The sequence below is a fragment of the Notolepis coatsorum genome, assembly GCF_963971535.1.
Source record: "Notolepis coatsorum genome assembly, chromosome: 15".
Lineage (NCBI taxonomy): Eukaryota > Metazoa > Chordata > Actinopteri > Aulopiformes > Paralepididae > Notolepis > Notolepis coatsorum.
This window is the reverse complement of record NC_140179.1, coordinates 94,837,830-94,847,829: the sequence shown is the minus strand read 5'-3', so window position 1 is coordinate 94,847,829 and position 10,000 is coordinate 94,837,830. Positions and strand designations below refer to the sequence as shown.

The 10,000-nt window shown below is 45.3% G+C and overlaps 1 protein-coding gene across 1 annotated transcript in view; it reads right to left on the bottom strand.

Moving 5' to 3' along the window:
- cacna1c (calcium channel, voltage-dependent, L type, alpha 1C subunit) overlaps positions 1 to 10,000 on the bottom strand; it is a gene marked incomplete at both ends in the record, with an annotated part of 188,360 nt that overhangs the window by 122,691 nt on the left and 55,669 nt on the right. The window contains 1 exon segment of the mRNA XM_084331098.1: positions 649 to 675. Coding sequence (XP_084187224.1) covers positions 649 to 675 — 27 coding nt within the window.

Below are 10,000 nucleotides of genomic sequence, written 5' to 3'. Positions count from 1 at the left end.
TAGTTTATGTCTTGTACTATTACCATGCCCATACCTGTACCTGTAGCTCCCCCCCCCCCCCCCTCCTCCACGCTGCTATGACACCCGGATTTCCCCAACGGGATCAATAAAGGAATATCTCATCTTATCTTAGCTTAGCACAAATTAATGGAAGTGGATACGGACCACTAGCGTAGCTTAAACTCAGAGTGTTTAGTTAGGCTAGCTGGGATCCGTATTCGCTTCCATTCATTTGTGCTAAGCTAGGCTAGCTTGCAGCTGGATGGCTTTCTACCGAACGCACAGAAAATGGGTGTTTCCTTTAAGATAACAAGACGTGTTGTTCCAGACGACACTCAGAGATGTAGCTACTGTTTTTAAATGTACTGTAAAAGTTAAAAAGAGGCACTCACTCTCACACACACACACACACGCACGCACGCACGCACGCACGCACGCACACACACACACACACCGAGCGCGCACGCACACACACACACACACACACACACGCACACACACACACACACACACGCACGCACGCACACACACACACACGCACGCACGCACGCACGCACACACACACACACACACACGGAACGCAGCGTAGCAGTAGTGACGTCACAGCGGTTGAGAGAAACGGACTTATGGTAAACAACATGTACTAACCTGAACTTGGATTTGGAGATCCTATTTCTGGAAACACAGAAAACAGAATGGATTATACACACACACAAATACACATGCAAGCATGCACGCATGCACGCACACACACACACACACACACACACACACACACACACACACACACACACACACACACACACACACACACACACACACACACACACACACACACACACACACACACACACACACACACACACACACACACACACACACACACACACACACACACACACACACACACACATACATGTACACAACACACAGCGGGTGATTTGAAGTGCCATAAAAGGGTGGCTGGCAACCCCCTTTTAAATCTTAACAAATCACCCCCCTGCAACCGTGGATACAGTGGCAGCAGTTCAAAAGGTCAGAACGTACTCTTTAAATGTGGGTTTACTCAGTAGGTCAAATCAGGTAGAAAGAGGACCTTTTAAAAGTCTGCCACTGAAACAATAACGGCAACAATACATGACAACAAAAGACCTGAGGACACCATGATTTGGAAGACATTGTCCCTTAGAAAGAATTAGAATAGAATAGAATAGAATAGAATAGAATAGAATAGAATAAATAGTTGATTGCCTCCAAAACAAACAAAAAAAGTATCCATACCAACAGCAAGGGGATTGACAAGCAATATTTAATTTTAGCTTTTTTTGTGTTAATATACTTTTTGTTGATTATTTTATTATAGGCTGAATCTGCAGTATACAAATGAACAATTAATTTGCTGACTGGCTGACTGACTGACTGACTGACTGACTGACTGACTGACTGACTGACTGACTGACTGACTGACTGACTGACTGACTGACTGACTGACTGACTGACTGACTGACTGACTGACTGACTGACTGACTGACTGACTGACTGACACTTCCCTCTTGTGTTCTTGTCCATCTAGAGATCTGGAGATCATTGAGCTGAAGTCCTGGGGCAACAGCATTTAAACGGTGAAGACAATCTGACAGAAGTGATATCTCTCTTTCTCGTCTCTCCTGTTAGAGAAACGCTTGCCGCTCTGACAGCTTCAACTTCAGCCAAACAAACATCCTGTCGTTTTTTTCTTCTTCTTCATATACACACAATAGACTTATCACAGAAATACTGTAGTGATAGGGATGCTCGATATTGGATTTTCTACCGATATTGATATACCAATATTGTCCAACTCTTAATTTCCGATACCGATATCAACCGATACCGATATGTGCAGGGTTTCCCCCCCCAAAAAACGGAATAATTTCAGGTAATTAACATTACATATCTCTTGTTGTGGAATTAACACAACATTATGCATACTTTTGACAATAAATAAAATCAGAATTTGTTCTTACTTGCTTGCCTGGGTAAATAAAGATTATAGAAATGTAAAAAAATATCACATTTTAATGCCGATATCGGCCGATAATATCGGTAGGCCGATAATATCGGACATCCCTAGTGATTAACCATATTTCTGGTTATACTGGTCTGAGAGCTACTGGTTATACTGGTCTGAGAGCTACAGGTTATACTGGTCTGAGAGCTACAGGTTATACTGGTCTGAGAGCTACAGGTTATACTGGTCTGAGAGCTACTGGTTATACTGGTCTGAGAGCTACAGCACTGGTTATACTGGTCTGAGAGCTACAGGTTATACTGGTCTGAGAGCTGCAGGTTATACTGGTCTGAGAGCTACAGGTTATACTGGTCTGAGAGCTACTGGTTATACTGGTCTGAGAGCTACAGGTTATACTGGTCTGAGAGCTACAGGTTATACTGGTCTGAGAGCTACTGGTTATACTGGTCTGAGAGCTACAGGTTATACTGGTCTGAGAGCTACTGGTTATACTGGTCTGAGAGCTACAGGTTATACTGGTCTGAGAGCTACAGGTTATACTGGTCTGAGAGCTACTGGTTATACTGGTCTGAGAGCTACAGGTTATACTGGTCTGAGAGCTACAGGTTATACTGGTCTGAGAGCTACAGGTTATACTGGTCTGAGAGCTACAGGTTATACTGGTCTGAGAGCTACAGGTTATACTGGTCTGAGAGCTACTGGTTATACTGGTCTGAGAGCTACTGGTTATACTGGTCTGAGAGCTACAGGTTATACTGGTCTGAGAGCTACAGGTTATACTGGTCTGAGAGCTACAGATTATACTGGTCTGAGAGCTACAGGTTATACTGGTCTGAGAGCTACAGCACTGGTTATACTGGTCTGAGAGCTACTGGTTATACTGGTCTGAGAGCTACTGGTTATACTGGTCTGAGAGCTACAGGTTATACTGGTCTGAGAGCTACAGGTTATACTGGTCTGAGAGCTACAGGTTATACTGGTCTGAGAGCTACTGGTTATACTGGTCTGAGAGCTACAGGTTATACTGGTCTGAGAGCTACAGGTTATACTGGTCTGAGAGCTACAGCACTGGTTATACTGGTCTGAGAGCTACTGGTTATACTGGTCTGAGAGCTACTGGTTATACTGGTCTGAGAGCTACAGGTTATACTGGTCTGAGAGCTACTGGTTATACTGGTCTGAGAGCTACTGGTTATACTGGTCTGAGAGCTACTGGTTATACTGGTCTGAGAGCTACTGGTTATACTGGTCTGAGAGCTACAGGTTATACTGGTCTGAGAGCTACAGGTTATACTGGTCTGAGAGCTACAGGTTATACTGGTCTGAGAGCTACAGGTTATACTGGTCTGAGAGCTGCAGGTTATACTGGTCTGAGAGCTACAGGTTATACTGGTCTGAGAGCTACAGGTTATACTGGTCTGAGAGCTACTGGTTATACTGGTCTGAGAGCTACAGGTTATACTGGTCTGAGAGCTACAGGTTATACTGGTCTGAGAGCTACAGGTTATACTGGTCTGAGAGCTACTGGTTATACTGGTCTGAGAGCTACTGGTTATACTGGTCTGAGAGCTGCAGGTTATACTGGTCTGAGAGCTACAGCACTGGTTATACTGGTCTGAGAGCTACAGGTTATACTGATCTGAGAGCTACAGGTTATACTGGTCTGAGAGATACAGGTTATACTGGTCTGAGAGCTACATGTTATACTGGTCTGAGAGCTACTGGTTATACTGGTCTGAGAGCTACAGGTTATACTGGTCTGAGAGCTACAGGTTATACTGGTCTGAGAGCTACTGGTTATACTGGTCTGAGAGCTACTGGTTATACTGGTCTGAGAGCTACAGGTTATACTGGTCTGAGAGCTACTGGTTATACTGGTCTGAGAGCTACAGGTTATACTGGTCTGAGAGCTACTGGTTATACTGGTCTGAGAGCTACAGCACTGGTTATACTGGTCTGAGAGCTACTGGTTATACTGGTCTGAGAGCTACTGGTTATACTGGTCTGAGAGCTGCAGGTTATACTGGTCTGAGAGCTACAGGTTATACTGGTCTGAGAGCTACAGGTTATACTGGTCCGAGAGCTACAGGTTATACTGGTCTGAGAGCTACAGCACTGGTTATACTGGTCTGAGAGCTACTGGTTATACTGGTCTGAGAGCTACTGGTTATACTGGTCTGAGAGCTGCAGGTTATACTGGTCTGAGAGCTACAGGTTATACTGGTCTGAGAGCTACAGGTTATACTGGTCTGAGAGCTACAGGTTATACTGGTCTGAGAGCTACAGGTTATACTGGTCTGAGAGCTACTGGTTATACTGGTCTGAGAGCTACAGGTTATACTGGTCTGAGAGCTACATGTTATACTGGTCTGAGAGCTACTGGTTATACTGGTCTGAGAGCTGCAGGTTATACTGGTCTGAGAGCTACAGGTTATACTGGTCTGAGAGCTACAGGTTATACTGGTCTGAGAGCTACAGGTTATACTGGTCTGAGAGCTACAGGTTATACTGGTCTGAGAGCTACAGGTTATACTGGTCTGAGAGCTACAGGTTATACTGGTCTGAGAGCTACAGGTTATACTGGTCTGAGAGCTACAGGTTATACTGGTCTGAGAGCTACAGGTTATACTGGTCTGAGAGCTACTGGTTATACTGGTCTGAGAGCTACATCACTGGTTATACTGGTCTGAGAGCTACAGGTTATACTGGTCTGAGAGCTACAGGTTATACTGGTCTGAGAGCTACTGGTTATACTGGTCTGAGAGCTACTGGTTATACTGGTCTGAGAGCTGCAGGTTATACTGGTCTGAGAGCTACTGGTTATACTGGTCTGAGAGCTACTGGTTATACTGGTCTGAGAGCTACAGGTTATACTGGTCTGAGAGCTACTGGTTATACTGGTCTGAGAGCTGCAGGTTATACTGGTCTGAGAGCTACTGGTTATACTGGTCTGAGAGCTACAGGTTATACTGGTCTGAGAGCTACAGGTTATACTGGTCTGAGAGCTACAGGTTATACTGGTCTGAGAGCTACTGGTTATACTGGTCTGAGAGCTACAGGTTATACTGGTCTGAGAGCTACTGGTTATACTGGTCTGAGAGCTACATCACTGGTTATACTGGTCTGAGAGCTACAGGTTATACTGGTCTGAGAGCTACTGGTTATACTGGTCTGAGAGCTACTGGTTATACTGGTCTGAGAGCTACTGGTTATACTGGTCTGAGAGCTACAGGTTATACTGGTCTGAGAGCTACTGGTTATACTGGTCTGAGAGCTACAGCACTGGTTATACTGGTCTGAGAGCTACTGGTTATACTGGTCTGAGAGCTACTGGTTATACTGGTCTGAGAGCTACAGGTTATACTGGTCTGAGAGCTACTGGTTATACTGGTCTGAGAGCTACAGGTTATACTGGTCTGAGAGCTACAGGTTATACTGGTCTGAGAGCTACAGGTTATACTGGTCTGAGAGCTACAGGTTATACTGGTCTGAGAGCTACTGGTTATACTGGTCTGAGAGCTACTGGTTATACTGGTCTGAGAGCTACTGGTTATACTGGTCTGAGAGCTGCAGGTTATACTGGTCTGAGAGCTGCAGGTTATACTGGTCTGAGAGCTACAGGTTATACTGGTCTGAGAGCTACAGGTTATACTGGTCTGAGAGCTACAGGTTATACTGGTCTGAGAGCTACAGGTTATACTGGTCTGAGAGCTACTGGTTATACTGGTCTGAGAGCTACAGGTTATACTGGTCTGAGAGCTACAGGTTATACTGGTCTGAGAGCTACAGGTTATACTGGTCTGAGAGCTACAGGTTATACTGGTCTGAGAGCTACTGGTTATACTGGTCTGAGAGCTACTGGTTATACTGGTCTGAGAGCTGCAGGTTATACTGGTCTGAGAGCTGCAGGTTATACTGGTCTGAGAGCTACAGGTTATACTGGTCTGAGAGCTACAGGTTATACTGGTCTGAGAGCTACAGGTTATACTGGTCTGAGAGCTACAGGTTATACTGGTCTGAGAGCTACTGGTTATACTGGTCTGAGAGCTACAGGTTATACTGGTCTGAGAGCTACAGGTTATACTGGTCTGAGAGCTACAGGTTATACTGGTCTGAGAGCTACAGGTTATACTGGTCTGAGAGCTACTGGTTATACTGGTCTGAGAGCTACAGGTTATACTGGTCTGAGAGCTACAGGTTATACTGGTCTGAGAGCTACAGGTTATACTGGTCTGAGAGCTACAGGTTATACTGGTCTGAGAGCTACAGGTTATACTGGTCTGAGAGCTACAGGTTATACTGGTCTGAGAGCTACTGGTTATACTGGTCTGAGAGCTACTGGTTATACTGGTCTGAGAGCTACTGGTTATACTGGTCTGAGAGCTACAGGTTATACTGGTCTGAGAGCTACAGGTTATACTGGTCTGAGAGCTACAGGTTATACTGGTCTGAGAGCTACTGGTTATACTGGTCTGAGAGCTACTGGTTATACTGGTCTGAGAGCTACTGGTTATACTGGTCTGAGAGCTACAGGTTATACTGGTCTGAGAGCTACTGGTTATACTGGTCTGAGAGCTACTGGTTATACTGGTCTGAGAGCTACTGGTTATACTGGTCTGAGAGCTACAGGTTATACTGGTCTGAGAGCTACTGGTTATACTGGTCTGAGAGCTACTGGTTATACTGGTCTGAGAGCTACAGGTTATACTGGTCTGAGAGCTACAGGTTATACTGGTCTGAGAGCTACTGGTTATACTGGTCTGAGAGCTACAGGTTATACTGGTCTGAGAGCTACTGGTTATACTGGTCTGAGAGCTACTGGTTATACTGGTCTGAGAGCTACAGGTTATACTGGTCTGAGAGCTACAGGTTATACTGGTCTGAGAGCTACAGGTTATACTGGTCTGAGAGCTACTGGTTATACTGGTCTGAGAGCTACTGGTTATACTGGTCTGAGAGCTACAGGTTATACTGGTCTGAGAGCTACAGGTTATACTGGTCTGAGAGCTACTGGTTATACTGGTCTGAGAGCTACAGGTTATACTGGTCTGAGAGCTACAGGTTATACTGGTCTGAGAGCTACAGGTTATACTGGTCTGAGAGCTACTGGTTATACTGGTCTGAGAGCTACAGGTTATACTGGTCTGAGAGCTACAGGTTATACTGGTCTGAGAGCTGCAGGTTATACTGGTCTGAGAGCTACATGTTATACTGGTCTGAGAGCTACAGGTTATACTGGTCTGAGAGCTACAGGTTATACTGGTCTGAGAGCTACAGGTTATACTGGTCTGAGAGCTACTGGTTATACTGGTCTGAGAGCTACTGGTTATACTGGTCTGAGAGCTACAGGTTATACTGGTCTGAGAGCTACAGGTTATACTGGTCTGAGAGCTACATGTTATACTGGTCTGAGAGCTACTGGTTATACTGGTCTGAGAGCTACAGGTTATATTGGTCTGAGAGCTACAGGTTATACTGGTCTGAGAGCTACAGGTTATACTGGTCTGAGAGCTACAGGTTATACTGGTCTGAGAGCTACATGTTATACTGGTCTGAGAGCTACTGGTTATACTGGTCTGAGAGCTACTGGTTATACTGGTCTGAGAGCTACAGGTTATACTGGTCTGAGAGCTACTGGTTATACTGGTCTGAGAGCTACAGCACTGGTTATACTGGTCTGAGAGCTACAGGTTATACTGGTCTGAGAGCTACATCACTGGTTATACTGGTCTGAGAGCTACTGGTTATACTGGTCTGAGAGCTACAGGTTATACTGGTCTGAGAGCTACAGGTTATACTGGTCTGAGAGCTACTGGTTATACTGGTCTGAGAGCTACTGGTTATACTGGTCTGAGAGCTACAGGTTATACTGGTCTGAGAGCTACAGGTTATACTGGTCTGAGAGCTACTGGTTATACTGGTCTGAGAGCTACAGGTTATACTGGTCTGAGAGCTACAGGTTATACTGGTCTGAGAGCTACAGGTTATACTGGTCTGAGAGCTACAGGTTATACTGGTCTGAGAGCTACTGGTTATACTGGTCTGAGAGCTACTGGTTATACTGGTCTGAGAGCTACAGGTTATACTGGTGTGAGAGCTACTGGTTATACTGGTCTGAGAGCTACAGGTTATACTGGTCTGAGAGCTACTGGTTATACTGGTCTGAGAGCTACAGGTTATACTGGTCTGAGAGCTACTGGTTATACTGGTCTGAGAGCTACAGGTTATACTGGTCTGAGAGCTACAGGTTATACTGGTCTGAGAGCTGCAGGTTATACTGGTCTGAGAGCTACATGTTATACTGGTCTGAGAGCTACAGGTTATACTGGTCTGAGAGCTACAGGTTATACTGGTCTGAGAGCTACAGGTTATACTGGTCTGAGAGCTACTGGTTATACTGGTCTGAGAGCTACTGGTTATACTGGTCTGAGAGCTACAGGTTATACTAGTCTGAGAGCTACAGGTTATACTGGTCTGAGAGCTACATGTTATACTGGTCTGAGAGCTACTGGTTATACTGGTCTGAGAGCTACAGGTTATACTGGTCTGAGAGCTACAGGTTATACTGGTCTGAGAGCTACAGGTTATACTGGTCTGAGAGCTACAGGTTATACTGGTCTGAGAGCTACATGTTATACTGGTCTGAGAGCTACTGGTTATACTGGTCTGAGAGCTACAGGTTATACTGGTCTGAGAGCTACTGGTTATCCTGGTCTGAGAGCTACAGGTTATACTGGTCTGAGAGCTACAGGTTATACTGGTCTGAGAGCTACTGGTTATACTGGTCTGAGAGCTACAGGTTATACTGGTCTGAGAGCTGCAGGTTATACTGGTCTGAGAGCTACAGGTTATACTGGTCTGAGAGCTACAGGTTATACTGGTCTGAGAGCTACAGGTTATACTGGTCTGAGAGCTACTGGTTATACTGGTCTGAGAGCTACTGGTTATACTGGTCTGAGAGCTACTGGTTATACTGGTCTGAGAGCTACTGGTTATACTGGTCTGAGAGCTACTGGTTATACTGGTCTGAGAGCTACAGGTTATACTGGTCTGAGAGCTACAGGTTATACTGGTCTGAGAGCTACAGGTTATACTGGTCTGAGAGCTACTGGTTATACTGGTCTGAGAGCTACTGGTTATACTGGTCTGAGAGCTACAGGTTATACTGGTCTGAGAGCTACAGGTTATACTGGTCTGAGAGCTACTGGTTATACTGGTCTGAGAGCTACAGGTTATACTGGTCTGAGAGCTACTGGTTATACTGGTCTGAGAGCTACTGGTTATACTGGTCTGAGAGCTACAGCACTGGTTATACTGGTCTGAGAGCTACATGTTATACTGGTCTGGGAGCTACAGGTTATACTGGTCTGAGAGCTACTGGTTATACTGGTCTGAGAGCTACAGGTTATACTGGTCTGAGAGCTACTGGTTATACTGGTCTGAGAGCTACTGGTTATACTGGTCTGAGAGCTACAGGTTATACTGGTCTGAGAGCTACAGGTTATACTGGTCTGAGAGCTACTGGTTATACTGGTCTGAGAGCTGCAGGTTATACTGGTCTGAGAGCTACAGGTTATACTGGTCTGAGAGCTACAGGTTATACTGGTCTGAGAGCTACAGGTTATACTGGTCTGAGAGCTACAGGTTATACTGGTCTGAGAGCTACAGGTTATACTGGTCTGAGAGCTACTGGTTATACTGGTCTGAGAGCTACAGGTTATACTGGTCTGAGAGCTACAGGTTATACTGGTCTGAGAGCTACTGGTTATACTGGTCTGAGAGCTACAGGTTATACTGGTCTGAGAGCTACAGGTTATACTGGTCTGAGAGCTACAGGTTATACTGGTCTGAGAGCTGCAGGTTATACTGGTCTGAGAGCTACAGGTTATACTGGTCTGAGAGCTACAGGTTATACTGGTCTGAGAGCTACAGGTTATACTGGTCTGAGAGCTACAGCACTGGTTATACTGGTCTGAGAGCTACTGGTTA